This window comes from Protomyctophum bolini (assembly GCF_963924005.1).
Source record: "Protomyctophum bolini genome assembly, chromosome: 8".
In the NCBI taxonomy this organism is placed as follows: Eukaryota; Metazoa; Chordata; class Actinopteri; order Myctophiformes; family Myctophidae; genus Protomyctophum; species Protomyctophum bolini.
This window is the reverse complement of record NC_137869.1, coordinates 19,300,022-19,322,373: the sequence shown is the minus strand read 5'-3', so window position 1 is coordinate 19,322,373 and position 22,352 is coordinate 19,300,022. Positions and strand designations below refer to the sequence as shown.

General features: G+C 41.0%; 2 protein-coding genes across 3 annotated transcripts in view; one reads left to right on the top strand and one right to left on the bottom strand.

Annotated features, from left to right (window-relative positions):
- The window catches only part of slc9a7 (solute carrier family 9 member 7), a 50,553-nt gene extending 37,518 nt beyond the window's left edge, over positions 1–13,035 (bottom strand). For both annotated transcript variants that reach the window (XM_080770677.1, XM_080770678.1), the window contains exons 1-3: positions 12,706–13,035; positions 6,703–6,905; positions 6,126–6,203 (exon numbers count right to left, since the gene is read on the bottom strand). In XM_080770677.1, coding sequence (XP_080626803.1) covers positions 6,126–6,203; positions 6,703–6,905; positions 12,706–12,994 — 570 coding nt within the window. In that variant the 5' untranslated portion in view covers positions 12,995–13,035. The remainder of the gene's footprint in view (positions 1–6,125; positions 6,204–6,702; positions 6,906–12,705) is intronic.
- Positions 13,036–16,045: 3,010 nt separating this feature from the next.
- On the top strand, positions 16,046–22,262 carry rp2 (RP2 activator of ARL3 GTPase). Its single transcript, XM_080769450.1, has 5 exons — positions 16,046–16,357; positions 17,796–18,464; positions 20,529–20,643; positions 20,753–20,838; positions 20,926–22,262. The coding sequence occupies exons 1-5, from the start codon at positions 16,184–16,186 to the stop codon at positions 21,007–21,009; spliced, it is 1,128 nt and encodes a 375-aa protein (XP_080625576.1). The 5' UTR covers positions 16,046–16,183; the 3' UTR covers positions 21,010–22,262.
- The last annotated feature ends 90 nt before the right edge of the window (positions 22,263–22,352 follow it).

Sequence of the window (22,352 nt, the reverse complement as noted above, 5' to 3'; positions counted from 1 at the left end):
CTATGCAACTTATTTCGAGAATTCCCCTCTCAGACACACTGTAAACTGTACTTCCCTCCTGACTGATCTGAGCTGAATGACTGTCTCCCAAAAGCAGTGGCGTAAACTAAGTAACTAAGTACATTTAGTCAAGTACTGTACTTAAGTACATTTTTGAGGCATTTGCATTTGTACTTTAGTATTTCCAATTTCCAGTACTTTTACTCCACTACAATTATTCGAAAACTTGGATATTTGAATTTTTATTAGAAAATAATAAAATATACATTATACAATGCGTCGCGATACGACACATTGTGAGCTTGTAGATCTGCTATTTTTAACGGTAACTGTACGTAGTACACATCGACATTGCATTATCTATACTTTTACTAAAACATTTGAGTACTTTTTCCACAACTGCTCAAAAGTCAAAACAGGTTTAAAAACATATTAATCCTCAGGCAGCTTGGTACTGGTTAGAAAACAAACAAGATTTCAAGCATGCCAACGCCAAAACACTCTTGTCAGCTCAGTAACTGAAGTCCTCCTATTCCTCTCTCTCTAGCTGTTGGATTCTCCCAAACAGACAGAAATGCACCTTATCTTGTTTCCATGGGAAATGTGCCACTTACAGAGCAAACAATCAACTTCCTGGCCACAGAACCCACTCTGACAGTAAGGCTCTATGTTTGGGTACATTGTGGAAACATCAAGACAAAAACAACAGTTGAAACATCTTCAAACCACTTAAACCACTTCAACCCTATAAAGTATATATGAAGCTGACCGGGGTCCCCCAGTGTTTGTTTTAAAAACACCATTGACAATGAAGGGAAAAGTTACGAACACAAACATTAAATGCCATTAATCCAAAATAGGGACGCTTTGGTTCATGTGGTTTAGGCAGCTGCGTCTTTCAAAACAGATACCAGCTTTTCACATAGCATTAACCTTTGTCGCTTCTTTGCTGGTGTTAATGGTTAGTTGAGGTTCTTATAGCCAAAACAAAGTTTGGAGCCATGGACAGGACAGCTGCATTTAATCGTTTAAGTTAGCATATGCTGACTCTCACTTTCTCAAAACAAAAACGATGGAGGGACTCTTTAAAGCTGAGCACACTTCCTTTTTCCTGATTCTCGTTTCCTGAAGCCTCGTGTTTGACTCAGCAAATTACAAGGAATTAAGGAAAGCACCTTAAAGTTATTTTTGGGGGCAACTCATCAGTAAGTCAAGATCAATTCAAGTAGGGCTGCAACTATCGATTATTTTTTTATAGCAATTGCTTTTTTTATTAAAAATAATCAATACAAGCATGTTTTTTTTATTTTAATTTATATAAAACACGAAACAAATATAATCGTTTTAGGGATAATGTTTTGAGCTTGTAGAAAAAATTGATCGTTTTTAAATAAAATGTATATATTTTTACAAGCGATTAAATTGAATAGTTTGTGTTGCACACCTACAATCAAGGTCACAGTCTGAATGTTTTCAAAATACCTCAAGAACGGCAGGCAGATTGTCATATAATCCAGTGAGAATAATCACTAGGCTAAAAGGAAAGGTAACGCATGTCACACACCAAAGGCTGTGGTGAGGTTCTGACCCCCGGGAACAAACTTAGCAAGAGGAAAACATTATCCAACTCTCATATATGCAGCAATTTTATATTGATTGACGCTTCAGCCAGCTGGCTTTGTTTTTATTCTGAATTCTGAGTGTGTAACAGTTTGTTGCTTGTCTTTATTAATCAGTAGGCTGCCATGAAGAGACAAATACATTTTAGGTCGATAGAAATATAAAGCTACTGTACGTAGCGGTAACGGTTCGCCATTTACTTGTAATATACATTCACCTGCTAGAAGAACAGGTGTATGGCATGAGAAATTCATTAGACAAACGGACTGCATTTATAAAGTGCCTTCCTCCAAAGCACTTTACAATGTGGATTTGCCATGTTATTTGAGTTGCCACCTAGGCTTAATATTGTATGTGATGTCGTTCAGGGCAGGCATGGGCTTAAAATCACTGAGGTCGGTTCAGTTCAGGTGTTTAAATTATTCAGCTCATTAAAATATGTTCCATACTAGTCTACTTCCACGCTATATACTTGACACTTGAGTATTGCATTAGCTGTAAACACCCTTTGAATAAGTTGAATTACGCCCCAATATAACTCAACAAACACTGAAATGAGTTCCAGCAGGTGTCATGTGATGATACTGAGATGACACCTGACAAGATTCTGATCAAATAACCTACAGCCAGTGTCAACCACTGGCTGATCAAATATTATGTCTGATCAAATACCCTACAGCCAGTGTCAACCACCGCCTTTAATAAACCTGTTCTGCAGTAGAGGCAGAGCACTGTACCTTTGCCCTCATACATAACCTAAACCCACTGCATGTGTTGTGACTCCATCTATTACTGCATAATGAAGCAGCTTGAGAATTGCTTACTCACCAAACCATGACATTAGATGTCACATGGGGGCTGTAAAACATCTCATTTCCCATTATTTCAGAAACAAGTAGCTCAGTAGTTTGTACAGTGTGAGTGTGTTCGAAATGCACAATTCTGAAACAGTCACAGAAAAAAAGCAGTATAACTTTTTTAATTTAGAGTAGAACATTTTACTCCTGTTTCGCCTCAATGTCGTCGGTATGCCAAGGAATTTCTCCCTGCACACTTCGGTCTGTTGTCACCGCCGTTTTTGGCCCAGGTACCCCCTTTGGGGGGAGATTGGTTTTTCCAGGTACCCCCTCATCCTCGCAACACCGATAAGCATCTAACTAAAATTCAGCCAATGTCTGGGGCAGGCAGTGAAGAGCAACGATGTCTGTTTCAGACATTAAATCGCTCTCACTTTTCACACAGGCATTGACCATAATATTATGGAGGTCTTAACGAAGCCCTTTTCCCCATTTAACAAATTACAAATTAATAATTAATTCATTAGTGAATTAAAATGTCCCATCTACTTACATGGGAAAACGTGAAACCTCACACCCCAGCCCACTAGCGTGGCCACCGTTCTCCGTGTTACCCCACTGTCATGCTTCCACTGCTAGGGCCGCAAACACAACATACAACAAACATTCGGGGTTCGAACGTTCGCTCGATAGGGTTGGCACTCGAATCTTAATTAATGATTTGATTAATCGATAAAGTAATCACCAAGTTTGTAATCAATAGTTGCAGCCCTAATACAGTCTATTGAGTGACTGCAGACAGAGTGACATAAAACATACATGTATAGTATAGAATTTTCCGCCCGCTTAGTGAGAACTCATCCCAGAGTTACTTCGCCACACACTATGGGAAGAAAGAAATTGCAGGAGTTGACTCCACATGTAGTAACGGATGGGTTATTAGTTATTATTATAGCACAATGACATTAGCACCCCTGGCTAGTTACAGTAGCTGACCACTTAAGCACCCTGACCACACACAGCACAATGACATTAGCACCCCTGGCTAGTTACAGTAGCTGCCCACTTAAGCACCCTGACCACTGCAACAATGACATTAGCACCCCTCCCCACCCCAAGGATGGCCTATAGGTGAGGAATGTTGTTTTTCCAGTTCTAGATGGGAGATCATTAAGATGCATCCTTACTTCCTTCCTTTCAAGCAATGGAATTTAATTGAATGCCTGGAAATGTACCATTGTTTTGTCTGTAACCATATACCCCCTTTGCCCCCCGTGGCACCGGGCCTGCAAATCCAAAAGTAGTGTGAATATTTCCACAGCCTAATTACTAAAGGATTGTGACTGTGGGACAGACATACAGTCTGACATACAATAAGCTACACGTGTGCACAGTTAATAAACAATGACCTATATGTCCAGAGTTCTTAAATTAACATAAAGACAATGCCATAAATCAGTCAAAGTAAGTGACAGACTCAACAGTAGCACACAGCATGCAAGGCAGCGATGCATGCATGCAAACATGTTTCTCCAGCTGAGATTTAGTGTCTCCATCTCTCTGTGGAAGAGGTTGCACATGACCTGTACGGCCACACTGAGGCGCTCCAACACAAACACATGAAGCTTCAGCTGACACAAAACAACACCACGCCGTTTGTCCAAAACACACAATAACTCCTCTCCCACCAACGTCATGTGTTATCTTTAGCCATATAGACTCCATTTGACCCAAATCAACACCAATACCTAACCTGTTTGTCCAAAACACACTATCTGCTCTCCACGTTTCTACTTCGCCACAACCTAATGTTAGTAACAAATGTATTGTTGTAGATTGTGAGAAAGGGATGTCAGAAAGCCAAGCGTTGTCAGTTTACTCACAGCACAGCACCGTCACTCCTGTCAGTTATTTCGTCCTGTATTGGTAGCCTATATGAGCCCAATATTGGCGTTACGCATTTCACTTGAATAATGTTGTGTGCGCACGTGCGCGTGCTGAGGAAGACAGTTATTTAATGAAACTGAAAATTATAACGTGCTGTCTCGCCGCCGTATAGCCTGCATGGCTATTCCTGTGTGTGTGTGTGTGTGTGTGTGTGTGTGCAAGGCAGGCGTGCGTGTGTGTGCAGGCGTGTGTAGTCGGCAGTTGGCTGGCAGGCGAAAATAGCAAAAGCTATACGTGTAATGTAAATATTTAGGCACAATCCAAGTAGTGACAATGAACAATGTTGATTTAACTAAGGGATTCGCTGAGTCATTTATTTTGTAAATACAGAGATTTAGAAGGAATAAGCAAAATAGTGAGCCTATAATTCCTCCCCTTCCTTCTTTCTGTTCTCCTGCGAGAGCCGATTCTCTTCTCCTGCGAGAGCCGAGAGAACAGAGAAGACAGGGCAGTGTTGCCAGGTTTGCGAATTGTAAGCGAGTTGTAGTGTATGTAAGTAGCGTGGTTAAAGGCCTTGTTTCTGGGCCTGTTGGGGCAACAGGCCGAGGGGCAGTGTTGCCAGGTTTGCGAATTGTAAGTGAGTTGTAGTGTATGTAAGTAGCGTGGTTAAAGGCCTTGTTTCTGGACCTGTTGGGGCAACAGCATAGGCAGCAGTGGTTAGTGTTCCGTGTAGGGAAGCCTCGGGGGTGTGGGTGATTGGGGCGATAATGTTTGTATTAAACAAATGCATTGCCGGCGTGAGTGTGGAAGGGAGGCAGTGTTAGTGCCAGTGCAAAGACTATTGTTTGACAGCTAGTGGTCAGCGTTGGCGAGGCGCGATTTAGTAGGAGATAGCGTTTGAACACTGCGAAGGGTAAGTGTGTGACGTCACTGCCCGTGTGAGTGTGTGTGAGTGTGTGTGAGTGTAGTGTGTAAGATGGAGTTGTGGGCGTTGCAGTAGCGACGTAGCGTTCGTGGCTTTGGGTTTCTTTCAACTTTTGGGTACCACTTTACAAATATATAATAGATACAGTACACTGTACAGTACATAGAGCCTCATTACATCATTTATCAATTGCTTCTCGTGGCTCAATTAACAACCATACAGAAGAAACTGGACATGTCAGAGTCAAGCATTTTTTATGTGCCAGCCTCAGAGAGGAAGCGAAAGACATCTGGTCTAGACTTCACCTCAAAGGGGCTATTTATTTTCAGTAAACACTGAATGTCCGCACAGCCTGGCCAATGAGAGCTCTCCTAAGCAGACCATCTGTCCAATGAAACAGCAGTTTGTGGCAGCAGATATATCCTCCTGGACCCCACTATGCACTGCCACTCTCAAATTACCATTTACTATGCATTCTATTAACCCCTTGTTATCAAATAAATGTACTCAGTAGAATGGGTTACTCTTTCAAATTTCCAAAAGACACAGCAACGACACAAGCACTGAAGGTACTAGGTAACAACAGTTAATTTAACTAAACTATTTAATAGATAATAGAAGATAAGGTGAGCTTGTAGTGTTCTATTTTTGTGCAACACTGTTCCATGACAAAAAAAAGGCTTAATGGTTAATCATACTTAGTTGATAATACAAAAATCTATTTAAATAATTCTGGTCAATTTGTTAATATATAAATCTATTTAAATAATTCTGGTCAATTTGTTAATATATAAAAGATACAACAAATGATCTGAAAAACATTTGATTAATCAATAATGTAATCTATAGAATACTCTCTAAAATAATAATCGATAACATTTCATGCTATGGTTCACCTTTTTCAGACTGTATCCAGCATGGAAGATGATGGGAGGCAGCAATATGTTGAAGAAGACCTCAGGGTCAAATGTAACCTGTGGGTAAGAGAAAGATGCTTATTGTTGCTGTCGGGTGGAAACCTCATGTGGTGAGCTTGTAGATGAGTTATGTTCAAATAGTATGATATAAAATACGGCTTAAAGCTGCAATCTTTCATGTTCTACCCGGAATTCAAAGCCTGCTGTGTGACAGAGCTGACATTTTAAACTGTTGAAATAAAAGGCACAGCTTGTTTGGGAAAGCGAGATATTTCCCTTTGAATTTCATGCAATAATAACCGTTAACCAGTAGTGGTTAAGTTTTAAGTTATGGATTGCCGTTTTAAATGGTTAAACTAAAAGCTGAATCGTGGCGTTCAGATGGTACTCTGAGGAAAGATTAAAGAAAGTAGCAACAGATAGTGTTCTTAAGGTGCAGTTCAATAGGTCAAAATGTGTAGAACAAGGGAAGAGGTTAACTGCTAATGTTTACATACAGTAGGTATAATCCACCTAAGGTATAAAACAAGCAAAGTAAAAAGAAATCCCCGTTTACCTTTCGCAGCATGTCATTCTGCTCCACATTGTGGATCTCACGAGAGTTGATCTCTCCTTTGAGCGTGTACTCAAAGAACTTGCCGCTGACATTGAGCAGCAGGGTGCTGGTGGGGCCTCCCTTCAAAGCACAGCTCGGGGGAGTCTTGTGGTGGTAGCTTGTGGCAGGGATGCCGTATCGCAGAATCACACCCACTAACAAACCTGAGGAAGGGAGAGGACAGGGGTCATGATAGCAGAGAGTAAACAAGGTCCACATCAATTACTTAAGTTATTGATGTATACTGTATAATTTCTTGTATGATAAACCGCAAAGAAATTATGTTCTATAAGTTCACAACACACTGCATTGCAACACATTGTGAGCTTTTCATATTATCATCAGGTTGAGAAAGGTTAATGCTCAGAGCATTGAAATCATGGCACAATATGAATCATTTGTACATTCTTGGAATTCTGCATTGTCACTTTCTCAGTCCTAGTTCAGTTCAGATAAAACCCATACAGACTTGAAGAATGTTCCTCCGTCTTGATCTACTAATCTACAATTTTATTTTACTCTCTCCTACACATGGCACTGAACTGAAATAGTCCTACATCAAATTGAAAGGATGAATCTTAGTGTAACAAATGTTTTCCAGGTCAGTTTGCCATCCAAAATGATAGATTCCAGTAGGGATGCACCAATATCGATGTTTAAAATAGCCTATAAATTTGGCCAATAGCCGATTCCCCAAAATATTTTTTTGTTCAATGTTTTTTGTTTTTGTGATTCTTCCCATTGTTCTAGAAACCAATATTAAAAATAACCCTTCTGTGTTCACCCTGCCACTGATGATACATCTAATTAAGTTCCTGTTTTATTTTTCCCCATAACCTGTAACAGGAAGGTTGTGACATAAATGGGGTTAAAGTTTGAATTATTCTTTATTGTGTATGTTGCAGAGAGCTATGTTATTTTTACTTTATATTGTTTGACGCTTGATTCAAGTGGATTGTTTTTAATTGATTGTTCACTCCATTGAAGGGAGCAACTACCCTTTTGTTTGTTTAGGGTTTGTTTAGATAACTCTTTATCTTTAATTATATTATGTGGATCATTTATAAAGTAGTATGTGATACTTTAAAATGTGTGTTATGAATGAAATGTGATGTCTCTGGTCATTGATGCACTGGTTCGATTGTGCGCTGTAAATACCTCTTTTGGTGTTTGTTTGAACGACTATTTAATGTGCTCTGCAAAAGGTGAATAAAGACACATTTGATTGTGCATCAAAAGACTGGTAAATGGTGCATTTATATAGCGCCTTTTATCCAAGGCGCTTTACATTACATTCACACACATTCATACACAGATTGCGGCGGAAGCCATGCAAGGTACCAACCAGCACTTCGGGAGCAATTTGGGGTTCAGTGTCTTGCCCAAGGACACTTCGACATGTAGACAGGAGGAGCCGGGATTCGAACCGCCGACCCATGGATCATTGGACGATCTGCTCTACCTCCTGAGCCACAGTCGCCCCAATATTGTTAATGTTATATAATAATGTTCTACTATTTGAGTATTTTTGGAGAGCTGATTCAAGTGCCTTTTTGGCCCATACTACCTCGCACTGAGAAAAGTGACACCTTCTAAAGTGTTTCATTCAGCCATCATCACACTGTCTATTAAGCACAAATTCAATCATCTAGAATATAGATTAACCCATTTAGACCTGAGGACAATTCTACAAATGACCGTTTGAAAAACCCATGTTTCTATATCAGTGGTTCTCAAACGATTTCCTGTCAAGGACCCCAAAAATGATATGTAATTTGGCCGCCGACCCCCATCTGAAAAGAGAGTTCCAGTGACCCCCCCTCCCGCCAAGCAAAGATTTGAGTTAAAAACGAATATATATTCAAAGATTTGCACCACATTTCACCATTTTTCAATATCTAAAGTATAACTAGCGTGCCACCGAGTGGCGCGCTACGAGCTTGTAGGTCTGCTATTTTTTTAAACTGTCAGGATTTAGAAGACATTTTTAGAATCTGATCTCAGGTCAAAATGAGTAAAAGAACCACCATTCTTCTGTGCGTTAGAATCTAATCTCAGGTCAGAATGGGTTAAAACACAATGGGTTAATAAAATAACACTGGCATGGTTGAAAGTCATCTTATTTGCCGAACACATGCGGATGGCAGTCAACAAGATCCAAGCAGGGAGAGTGTAGGGGAACTTTGGGAAGGTAGAGAATTTGGAAAAATGAAGAGGAAGCTTGAGATGATGCAGGCACTAGGCAGTTCCAGCACATAAATCCTCAAAGACAGTTGTCATCAGCATGAGATTGGGTAAAGCTGCCAGCAATGCATTCACCGTTAGTACCACACCGCAAGGTGGTTTTCACTTGACAGAACGTTCGCACCAGGCAGGCAGTGACGCAGCTTGACAAATCAAGGCAAACAGAGGTTCAAAGTTCTTTCCTCAAACTGAATGTACTGTTGACATCTCTGACAGGTTTTTGATCTAATTTTAAATGTAACAGATGCATGTATGATAATAAAATATATAAAAAAGACAATATGTAGATGAACACAGGATCAGCTAGTTGTATTCCCAATAATTCTGGCAACAATACCTCTGCAAGTCTTCAATGTGCAAGTAAAGAAATCACACCCGTGTGAACCGAGTGGTGCAAAACTGCTAAAATGGCATAATTGTCAAGGAAACAAATGTAACAATAAGACAGGGTTAAGCCATAAAAGAAAGAAGCTATACTCAATTTGCACAATGAGGTATAGAAACAATGAATGCATTAGGGCTCAAAAGTAGTCTCCAAATTAGGTTGGAGACTGGAGATGACGTCACTTTTTTTGTTACGCCCACAAATCAACCATACATTAGCAGGGCCCAGATTTTGGACCCAATCAGGGTCCGTGTTCCAGGCTTGTGTGGTTCACTGATTAGAGACTGGAGATACCCGTCGTCAACGCTGTACTCCCGCAAACCAACCATGCATTAGTAGGGTCCAGATTCCACACAAATTAATGGAAATGCGATTTCAAGGGGGAGTGGTAAACCAGGGTACGAAAACCTTTTAGGTCGCTTTTTTGACGTCAAGAGAGGATACAGCAGATCATATAATTAATTAATTGGGAGATCTAAGAGTGAGAGGTAATTTGTCAAAGGACCTCTGACCCTTAGATCTGGAAAACAACAGCACAGAATTGCTAAGATCTGCTGAATAATTATGAAAACAATAAGGGGTCTTCGCCCTTCAGGCTTGACCCCTAATTATTATTACCAGCCCCTCCTATGCCCAGCTTTCCGGGTATACAAAAACATGAACATTGAAGAAAAAAGTGAAGACTGACTGATTTGTGATGATTTGTTTGGCTCAGCACGGAATGTGATGTATGATGATAAGAGCGCCCCTCACTTCACACTTTTTTGTGTGAAGTGAGACTTTTTTGTGTGAAGTGAGACCACAGAATGAGATGATGTATGTGTATGATGATAAGAGCACCCCTCACTTCACACGGGTGTGATTGTTTGTATTGTTTGTATGTTTTGTATTGTATAAAGTGAAATATTTCATGCAATAGACTCCGAAGTCTGACGTCAATATAGGTAGAGGGCTTTTATTTGCATTGTAAAATCCCCATTGGGGGATTTTAGATCGCCTCATATAATAACTGTGTTTGACATGCCAACATGTCATCCCGGCCGTTTCACTCATATGGATATGAAGAGACTGTATCATATACGAGTAACAAACGATACAGAGACACCTCCCTGACAACAACGTGGCCGCGGCCTCAAAGAGCACAACCTGGACCAGACGTGGACCAGGCCCCTCCACGGAGCCCACCGTGTCTATCTCTCTTCTATTCTTTCTTCCTATTCCCCCTCTACCCCCCCCCCCCCCTCTCTCTCCCCCGACAAGGTCGAGGCAGATGGCCGCCCACCCTAGAGTCGGGTTCTGCCTGACGTTTCTTCCTAAAAGGGGAGTTTTTAGTTACCATTGTCGCAATATTGCTTGCTCTGGATGGATCTTTGGTGGTTGTAAAGTGTCTTGAGACAACTTGTTGTAAAAATTGAATTGAAATTGAATTGAATAACGCTGAGACAGCTGGACCACAATTCTTATATGAAACGATTTTAAGTTCCCCTTCCGTGAACAAGGCAGAACCAGGGGATGAGCGAGTTACGTCAGGACTTCGGCGCATGCCCTGTAGATACAGCTTTTGCCTGAAACCTGTCCCGTTTTATCCAGTATAAGGGACATTCCAGGAAGGAATCAAAGCCTGCCATCAGAATTCCCAAGTCGCTAAGTGACACTGATGGGTAGCTCTCTGGTCCATAGCCTTACTGCTCTTGCTGCCGTTGCATTAAGGCTCCACCACTTCTAGCCGTCTCATGAAACGCAGACCAGCCTCTCCTCTGTAGCGGAAATATAAATAAAATAAAAACGTTTTACCTACTCACCAATACAAAGGCGGTTTGTGTAATTAGAAAGCCTACTTTCCTTAGTGGATGCACTCTGACCCCCCACCACATGTATAAAATCCACTTTTTGGCCAGAAAAAGATTGTTTTCCCACCTGAAAATAAATACTTTTATTTACTCCCTCTAACGATATTGCCAAGAGAAAAATCTCATAGACAAGATCTTTCTGCAAATTCTGGCCAAAAATGTGGTGGGGGGCTCAGAGTGAGTCCACTAAGGAAAGTAGGCTTTCTAATTACACAAACCGCCTTTGTTTTGGTGAGTAGGTAACATATTTTTGAGTGGTGCAACCACTCCTACAACCAGCAATGTCCGTGTACCTGTTTGTTTGTGTACGTGAATGAGCATGAGTGGTGTGCGCATGCGTGAAATTGGAACAGAAGTATGTGACATGGCTGCCACCTGCTGGACGCAAATCCAACTTCTGACTGTCTAGGTTCGCTAAAGAAGGAAAGGCCGAGCCAAAATAATAATGAAAAAATAGTTCTGTGACGCGGATTGATATCCATAATAAAGCTAATCTGACGGAGCAGAAAGAGAGAGAGAGAGAGAGAGAGAGAGAGAGAGAGGAGGGGGGGGGAGGGGAGTTGCACCACTCGGTTCACACAGGTGTGATTTTTTTATATTTACGCTACAGACGAGAGGCTGGTCTGCATTTATGCGAGCGTAGGAAGAGAATAGTTCCATAGCTTTAATGAAGGCATTAGAGCTATGGATCAGAGCTAACTGATGGGGAAGAATGGATCATGATAGTGATACTAAATACATTGTGAAAATATGTATGTGGGTATGTATCACTAGTATGACTGAATTATTCTGTTTGGCTAGTTTAAGTGAGAAGAAAATTTAAGGATAAGTTGGGTTCTTTCTGTGCTCACTCACAGATGACTGGAGATGACAGATCATAGCAAAATTCCAGTGCATTATGTTCTATATTATGGTGTTGGCACAGCTTATATGATTACTTTTATTCTTTAGACCTGACCTGACACTGCTTGAGAGAAATATGCCTCTAACCAGAGCTACCCAAAGTATAATATAGACAAGTGTACTTGCTGTTCTTTGTGTGGGTGGGCCTCAGTCTGCAAACAAAACAATGCACAAGGATGGATGGATGGATGATAGATTGATAGATAGACAAACAGACAGACAGACAGAATGTAGACATAATTTGAGTAGCATATTTAACTTGAGTATGGGTATTTCCTAAGTCTGAATAACATTCGCCCGTTAAAATAACTGCCATAGGGCATAGGCAAGAGTGCATTTCAAAAACGCACGTTCGACATTGTCAGCTATTTAAAGTGTCAGCTATATACATGGATTAAATGTGATGAAACATTGTTGTTGGTGCATCAATCCATATTTAACAAATTGCTACCGGTTCCCGTCGCGTCTGTGCAGCCTCTACAGTATTAGAGCCACTTGAAAGAATGAATCACGCATGCATAACACCGTGCTGTAGCAGTGTGCTACGTCTGATAGTGGGGATAATCATAAGCCTAGTCTCACCATATATCATTGCCAATCCGGTCTCGTGTAGAAAACGGACCCGTCTGTGCTTGAAGAGCCATATCGTGAGAATCGTTAAGGTCAGCAATAAAATGAATGTCAGTAAATTAACGCTGTCCTGGCGGTGACTTTCCTCCGCTTCTTTCTCGGTTGTAAGTTCCCCCATTCCGTCGTCCTCTGCGTTCATTGTGGAGACCAAATTCAGCAGCACAATCAGAAAAGGCAACATCTTGTTCTTGTCCAAAGCAGCACGGAGTCCAGGGACCCCCCGCCGGTTGAAAGCGTCCATGGTGGTGCAGGATGCTGATACTACTGGTCCTCTCTATGCCATGTCACTCACTGCGCAAGGTAGACAGAGATGAGTGCAAAACAATTCGCCAAAAAAAAACCGTAGACCGTATAGTTCAACCTTTTAAAGGCACAGTGCGCACTAAATGCATGAGGACGCGCGTCACTGTGAGCTTGCACTGCCCCCCTGGAAGGAACCGCATGACACCATCAAAGCCAGAGAGGTGAGGAAAGAAGAATCCTGCATAGATAGTGTAGCTTTTTCTTGAAGATTTCCTGCAACAATGATGACTTTGCATCAAGGGACTCTGACTTGTTTTGATAGGAGCAGTCTTTTGAACGAGAATGCACTGTGCAGCCAAAGCCTCCAGACATGATGGTGTCCATGGTGGTTGGTGGACAGTATAGGCCTATAAGTAAATGTACTTAGCTACTTGCATTTTTGAGTATGATAGGCTACTTAATTATGATTTCATTACATTTTTCAAATATTGTAGGCCTACTTTTGACTCTGCTACTTTTAGGGAACAAGATAGCCACAGAAGAAAGAGATCGACTACAATCTCACTTTTCTTTTTTTAGAAAGCCAATTTGACTGAGCTCAGGGTGCCTACGGATAATTCATTTTTTTTACCACCAGTAGGACTTGACTCACTGGGGTAAGGTTGAGTAGTCTAACTTTCCTGTTCTACCCTGGATTTGAATCTCTTGCCCAAGTGATGAAATCTTTACAACTGAGCACAAAGGGGGGACACGGGCACACAGACAGACAGACAGACATGATCTGCTAGGTCTCATAGTAAGTGCTCATTGCGTTCGCAATCACTGCGTTCGCAATCAACATCCTAATACGTCCTAATACAGGGAGGTCAAATTATGACAGGCAATTCCTCCTGTCAAAATATGACCCCCCCAGTCAAAAAACACTTTGTTTGAAATAGACACTCATGCTTTCTAAGGTGTGATTTGGGGTCCTAAGGATGAATACAAAATGAATATTAACATCTTAAAACCAAAATGTTGAATTGTGGGTTTGAGCTCACATGCCCTTTTAATGTAAATCAAAGGGGGGGGGGGGGTACTACCTGTCAGTGGGGAGTGTTGGCTGATGAATGAATATCAACATCCTAATACATCCTAATTATGACAGGCAATTCAGGCAATATGACCCCCCCAGTCAAAAAACACTTTGTTTGAAATAGGACTAAGGCCCTATACGTCCACTTTGTTTGAAATAGACACTCATGCTATACATCCACTTTGTTTGAAATAGACACTCATGCTTTCTAAGGTGTGATTTGGGATCCTAAGGATGAATACAAAATTAATATTAAAATGGGTATAGGTTGACCATTTCCTTTTTGATGGAAAATGTATGATTTTGAACTCTCCCGAGTCCCGACTCCCCTGGGAGTCTAGCACCCCAACCCATTATAGGTGATTTTTCAATCTGATTTAGAAACAATATGTGAATGGTGAGGCCAGACAATTCTCACAGGGCATAAATGGACAACTGGGGATTAACCTACGCTGCCTACCTATTTTTAGCATGGCCCAGTGTCTCAAGTAAGTTGTCAGCTAATCTGATGTATTGTTTACCATAGTTATATGGTAATTCTGGTTACCTGGTTGTGACTGCAACTTGTTCCTGTTCGCAGATGACTCAGCACTGCTGGTCTCGGACAGGAACAATTAAGCTGCAGGTTGAAAAGACCCTCAGCTCTGAACTCGGTAGAATCTGCACCTGGCTCGCTGATAACAAACTCTCTTTACATCTGGGAAAAACTTAATCCATTATTTTTGGTTCAAATAGTAATCTCAGCAAGGCTGATGTCTTCTTGATTAGAGTGGGTGACAATATTATCACACAAAAAGATGAAATTACCTACCTAGGTTCCATCCTGGAGGCAAATCTTTCCGGTGATAAAATGGCCACCAACGTAATAAAAAAAAGTCAACCAAAGAACAAGATTCCTACACAGGATCTCCTCAATGGTCAACAAAAACACCTTGAAGACCCTAACAGGAGCCCTAGTACAAGGTTTCTACGACTATGCATACACCTCTTGGTACCACAGCACCTCTAAGGCCTTTAAGACAAGGCTCCAGACTTCCCAAAACAAACTGGTCAGGCTACTACCCAGTCCCAGATTCGGCTCAAACAATTGAAGGGACTAAATTATTTTCGCTCCTATGCCACCAAAATGTGGAACGCCCTACCAACAGTCATTAAGACATGCAAATCCCTTGACTCCTTCAAAATCGGCCTTCAAAAACGGCCCCTTTTTACCTCTATGATGATTTTTTGTTTTTCTATATAGAGTATATTTGTACGTCTAATTGTTATGATGAATTGAACATTGTGGGCCCTATTGTAAACAAGTGTAATGCTTTATGGTGTTGTCCACAGTTGACAGTTTTGTCTTGAGTTGTGCTTGAAATGTACTGTAATTCTCCAATCTGTTAATAAATGCATCAATCAATCAATAGTGTGACTGAGATACTGCCTTAATTTTCTGTACAACATCCCAACAGTAGATTGTTTGGAAAGTAGAAGCAGCCTAATATTACGGAATCACACTTTATACTTTAATGAGACATAGTCATAGATACAATTAATAATACTTATATGCTGTGTAATGTGTGTATGTTTACATCGAGGTGGCCAGGCTTAGTGCCCACTCTTCCTGTTATCATCCTATCAACATTGGTTTTCCTACTTGTACAAATTATTCTAGATCTGAAAAATACTTCAATCATTTTTTGAAAAATGGATATAAAGTGGCTTCCATAGACGAAAACCACAATGCGTTGTGGTGGGCTACTGGGCTTGTCAATGGCTTCGTACAAATTCCGAGGGTCACCCTGAATGCACCACAGCCCCACGCCTCTTGATCGGCGTCGAGCTGCTCTGATTGGCCAATCGCACTCAGCTACAAAGTATCGATTGGCTAGGAAACGGGAAGCTCCCCAATGCACAACTCTGGTCTTCTACGTGCGTACTGTGCGTGCGCGTATAAACGACAACTAAGCTTGAGGGGCAGGGCAGGGAGAGCCGAGTGAGGAACCTACCAGCCTTGTAAATTAAAATAGCAAACACTGAAATCGTCCGAGGAAGACACTCGATTGATCTCCAATCTGACATAGTAGTTTTTTCCCCCGCCACATCTGAAATAAATAAGAGGTGACAATGGGCTGCTTCTACTCAAAGAAATCCAGGAGGAAATTGGACGAAAAGGAGGATCCCAGCAACACTACTCCCACAACAACGACTGTTGCCGGTGATACTCCAAACACTGTTCCCCTGGGCAATAACACCACGGAGGAGCCACCCAAACAGTACAGCTGGGATAAGCGAGAGAAGGTAAATAAATAAACGTCTAATTTAGAGCCTTGGAGGGATATTTAAGCTAAAGGTGATGAGGTGATCAATCATCGACATGAAAGGAATCACTGCCAGAACCAGAACATTCATGTTCTGACTGAGCCAGAGGAGCATTCCCCAGAAATGGCAGAACTACTTGTCTTGTCTTTGTGTGGTGAAGAGATGATTTGGTGTAGAAGGAACAAGAGCAACTTGTCAACTTGTCAAGTCCAGAGGGTTTAACATTACATCAGTCTAATGGCATCCAGTGCTTCCGCTTTGAGGTTTACTGTGATCTGGTAATCTAATAAAGTAGGTGTGGACAGTAATGGCATCTAACCATTCTCAACCCTTTTATTTTCAAGGATTCCTCTTGTTTGTTAGGCATTAGAGTCTAATGCATAACAAACAAGAGTCTAGTGAATGATTAGACCATGGACCCCCATTTGATATCTGACTGGAACGCCAATCTAGTTATTAATAATTTAGCTGGGGACATGCATACATACATCAAACGTTTGAATGGAATGACCACCAACCCATGCATGTATACTTAAGGTTCACTTCATCCTTTGTCACAGTGGACAGCGTTGCCCCCTTTTCTATGTCCATGGATAGAGCTCATTATAGGATTAACGCCCCTACATGACAACCCTGCATGCTCTTCTTGGCTCGTTCAAGTGCTGAACACATTCTAGGAATTCCTAATTTGTCATTGCAAAGTTGCAACCAGAAAGGCAGACAGACCTGAATTATTTCAAGCTCACTTAAACACTTTGCAACAACTGTACCAGAGCCATCTAATAGAAGAGTTGCGATATTGAGGGGGCAGAAAACAGCCCGGTCACGTGGGTCATGTACTCGCGCGAGCCTAAAGACTCCAATGCATTCCGTAAACTTCCAGTTGTCCCGCGTCAAGGTAGAAGAGCCGCCATTGGACTGCCCCCATGAAGTGAACAGAGTTTGCGTAACTCTGTCTTACTCTATGGCTTAGCCCCTCTCAGAACCCTCCGTAAAGTTCTGATTACTTTATGGATGGTACCTATGCATTTATCCCATGCCATATGGTATACAGACGTACATACCCTCGGGAAAGGCCGTGCTGCAGCCTTTTGGTGGTGGTGAGATGTTTCAAAATAAGCATATATCGTTATTGACTATAGGAGACAACGGAAACGTCAGAGAAATTTCATTTGTTTGACTGTTTTGGCTGCTCTGAAATTCTCTCTTCCTTCCTAACTTCACTTCCTTATTGACTTCCCATTGTACCGCCTCCAGCACTGGGACTGGCTAGCTGCACGTCCCTACGTTCCTGCCTCTGATCTTCTCTGTCTCAGCTAGCCAGCGAAACATTTCTGTTTCCTATTCATAGGCCATAATGTCTACATTGCTATAAATAAAATTAAAATAAATGAATACATTTTCTGTTTCTGTTCAGGTGGATCCGAAGGACTACATGCTGTCAGGTCTCAAAGATGCTACTGCGGGTCGTTTGCCTGGTAAACTCAACGGGCAACAGTTTGTCATCCAAGACTGTGAGAACTGTAACATCTTTGTGCTCGACCACTCCGCCACCATTACGATCGACGACTGTGTCAATTGCCGCATCGTTTTGGGACCCGTTAAGGGCAGCGTGTTTTTCAGGGACTGCAAGGACATCAAGTGTGTGGTGGCCTGTCAGCAGTTTCGCACGCGAGACTGTAAGAAGATGGAGGTGTTCCTGTGCTGTGCCACTCAGCCGATCATTGAGTCGTCTACTGGCATGAAGTTTGGCTGCTTTCAGTACTACTACCCTGAGCTGGCGTTCCACTTCAAGGATGCCGGGCTCAGTATATTCAACAATAACTGGAGCAACATTCACGACTTCACCCCCGTCTCTGGGGAGACTAACTGGAGTCTGCTGCCAGAGTCGATCGTGGTTCTGGAACACGTGCCGGCCCCAGACCCAGAGTCAGAATTCAAGTCTGTGCGGATTGCAGCCGACGCGGCACGCAGCATCGTGCCTTTGACAAAGGGAGGGAGGCGCAAAGACAGTGAAGAGTCCTGTTTGTTTGTGTTTTTTTCTGGGGACTACACAACTGCAAACGCTCGCAAACTGATTGATGAGGTGAGACTAGCCGTGAGACAATGAGACCGTAATCGATGCAGGGTTGCTGCTTTTGACCTTTTGGTTGAATTATAGAAGTATAGCAGACAGGGATTTATAACGGTATTCTTCATTTCATTCAACTACGGCTGTTGTGCTTATAATATCTTTTTGTAGTCTAAAAACAGATTTCCATCGGGTCCCCAGCTAAGTGAGCATCAAAATTATTTTAACCACTTTAACTGTATTTTTTAAGTGGAATAATTCAGACATTTTTAACTAAAATGTTTGAGTCACTGAACTAGGTGACACACAATCATCAGATCAGCATGAGCAACACTGACACCCTCAGTGTTTGTATGAGCAAATGCTGCCTACACGTAACTCCCTTGGGCCTGAGTGGGTGAGTCACCTTCCTGTGTGCTCTGTGATGTCTTTTCCTTTGCGGTCAGCATAATACTGTATGCTTGCTAAAATCAAGCAAGAAAACATCAGAGAAGGAGGTGTAATGGAACAAAAGAATAACAAGGAAAGCATAACAAAGTGGGAATGTAGAAATTTGTAGTTCATACATGGAAACAGAAGTGTCGTAAGTAACTTATTTATAATGACTTATACTTTACTATAAGTTGGTCAATTCTATTGTATTACTGTCCAATGACTAAAATACAAAGCTCACATAAGTTGAATGCTATATTTTTTCAGGATTAATCTAAGAAGACTAAGGCTTGATTTGTACTTGGTTGCACGTGGGTGTTGCACACTGAAAATAGTAATTACTGCTCAAAATGTACAGCTCAATGTATCACAGCCTTACTTGGCTATTTTTGGTGTGCAACACTGTGCAACCAAGTATAAATCAGGGTTTAAGTTTGAGGCGATAAACTACTGCACTTGGCCAATAACTACGCAGTGCAGTGTTTTCTCCGAATTCCACACAAGGGCCAACAAAATATCCCATCAGCAGGAACATTGCCAATTTGTGACCTCCATGGGTGTGATGTTCCTGGTGTGGGTGTCAGCAGTATTCCTCTGACTGTGTGCAAGTTTGATTAATCCACTCATGGCAGCAATTCAGCAAATAAATATTATGTCCCTCTTCCCCTATTTGTGCCACAGGGTGAAATAAATTACAATAAAAAAACGTGTTATTTTGGACTGATCTACATCTCAGCTATGTGAGCTTGTAGAACAAACAAGTTGGTAGGGTGTACAGACTGAGAAGCAGGCTGCTCCGTCACCCAACCAGATCAAAGCAGACTGAACCCAGCTGCCGGACTGATATTGCCAACCAAAATAGACAAATGAAGCGCTGTCACTGCGATGGTCATCTCCTCATTTGCACAACATCAACCAGATGAACAGTTTTCTGTGAGGAGAATGCTGCAGCTCAGTCCCTGTCCCTTCTCCTACTCAACTGTACACGGATTGGCTCAAACCTGACTTTACAGCCCGCACTTTTGGTAGCAGGGCTAAAACGTTATTGATGAACTGTGTTAAATCACTTCATAATCTAATGTTAAAATTACAGAACTATTTTAAAACCCATGCAATATTGGTGCTTTGAAAACGAGTATGTTTGGCTCTAAAGTGAAATGACAAATAGTAGCCTATTAGATGTAACATCAGTTTTGTTCAATGAGGATTAACAATCTCTAGAAAAAGCTCTGTTCACATGTATGGTTGATGGCAGTAGCTAAATAATCACACAATATAATGGCAGTAGTTTAGTCCAAGTTAACTTGATCACATACAAATACAAATCCTGTCTACCTAAACATACCAGTGAATAGAAAACTAGGGAAATACTTTGGTGTGAACTAGTAATTGGTTGCTCTTTAGTTTCTGCTCATCATGTGCTTAGTTTCAAATAGCCAAATGTGAGTACGCCAGGAATTCCTACAGTTTAATTTTCTTTGGCTCACCCTGAAAAGTGGAAGGAGGCTGCATCGATGCCAAGCAAGCTGGTGTTCGTGTTCGTGTTCAAACATTCCAATACTTGGCTGTGCTGTCATGAAAACATTCACAAGATGTGCATTATCACTCTGTGACACATGTTTCTGGTTTATGACTTATTTTATACAGATTATCCAAAAGGGTTTGGTGTTGATCCAGACAAAGGAGGTCTCCATGCGACCCGAAGATGTGAAGAGAGTGTTCCAGCGTAACGCAGAAGATCTTGTGGACTGCACCTCTAAAGGTAATTGATTGTCCGTTTTGTTGTTCTGTCCTTCTCCGCGTGAGTGTGAATGCAGAATAACGTGTATGTGTAATCTTTTTTATTGTAAATAAATGTCTCATTGTCAAAGGCCCAGTCATTGCCCTAGAGTTGAGTGGAGATGGAGCAGTAGATGCCTGCAAGAACATTGCCAATGAAGTGTTCAGTGGAACCAAGGTAATACGTTTTTTCATCTCTCGTATAACTTTGCTCTTGATATAGTTGCTCTGTTGGACTGAGCAAATGTTCTGTATTTCTTGGCAGGTTTTTGTTTCCGAGAACAAAAATACATCTTCTCGAGATGTGGACAACTTCTTCAACTTTGCTGACATGCAGATGGGCTTGTAATTCACAAGCCAATGAGCCAAGAGCATCAAAATTAAATTGCACATTAGATTATGGATCAGATTTTGGAAACCCCCGGTCCCAGCTACTCTGTTTTGATTGAATATCAGCTGTGTATACTTTCCTCCTTTCTCCTCCGTCTTGAAATCTGTTGGAAGGAAAAACCATAAAGACCTTCTTAAACAATGCCTTTTGAAATGGGTTTTGATAACAATTGAAATGCTGTCGTTAGCTCAGCTGTCCGTTTACAAAGATTTGTGTAGAAATAAGTTCCTCAGTGTCACTATGTCTCATTGTACATTTACAACATCTAGATATATGTAACTCTAGATTATATTACACTCAATTGCTGTTTTTTCCTTCTTTTTTTTAAGATCTCGTTATGTTTTACATTTGCTCCTCATGAAATTCCATTCACTGCCATTCATGTTGACTAGAGATTTTGGAAAGTGCTGCATTTCTAACAAAATGTATTTGGAGAGGGATCCTAACTTAACGGTGAATTTCAGCCAATTCAGTGAATTTTAAATGTGCGATGGACCGATGGAAAAGTATCGATTTATGTAAAATATGGGTCCGACATTGTATATATTGTAGATAATGACACAGTGAGTGACAAGTATAGACCTTTTAACACAAAGAATAAAATGAAATATTTTGCTGTAAACCACTGCACATTGGTAGTTACTGTATATGATCAGTGCTGTGAAGTGTGAATATTTATATTTGCCATGAATGGATTTGATAATTCGATTGCTTCTATCACATGAATGTAGACATTTGCTGTAAATGTAGTTACTGATAAGTGATAAATCAAATGCTTTGTTTTCTTTCTTTGCTGTTTGAATTTTTTTTCCTGTATTGAAAACTTGAAAGCACAAGAATATTTAATATACACATCTTTATTTCTTCTTCCCAGGATTTATTGTATGTGTGGTTTAGATAATTGTAATTCTGTGAATTTATGTCTGTTCTCAATTACCGTATTCTGCAGTTGGTCGTTATTCGTTACATATTTGTTAATACAGTAGCTGTTTGGACAAACATTTGATTGTAAAAGGTTGATATGCTTCACGGTACCTTTTTGTTTGTTTACCTAGTATTGTACTCATTATTAAATATGAATATGGCTGGGATTATAATTTAGGGTAATTAATGTAATCAGTTTTATTTTGTAATATGCTTTGTTTTATACTCTGAACTGGTTTTGTATAGGAAAGTGTTTTAAATTGTATTTGTAGTAAAAGTGTCACTGTGACTTATTTCTGTTCTTGTCTACTCCATTTATTGCCTATCTGTATATGTATTCTCTCTTTTATCCCACGATTTTGCAACCCATTTCTTCA

Coding starts and splice junctions, on each gene's coding strand:
- rp2 (XM_080769450.1), top strand. CDS start 16,184: ATGGGCTGCTTCTACTCAAAGAAATCCAGGAGGAAATTGGACGAAAAG. Junction 16,358..17,795: donor GCTGGGATAAGCGAGAGAAG/GTAAATAAATAA, acceptor GTTTCTGTTCAG/GTGGATCCGAAGGACTACAT. Junction 20,644..20,752: donor TGTGGACTGCACCTCTAAAG/GTAATTGATTGT, acceptor TCATTGTCAAAG/GCCCAGTCATTGCCCTAGAG.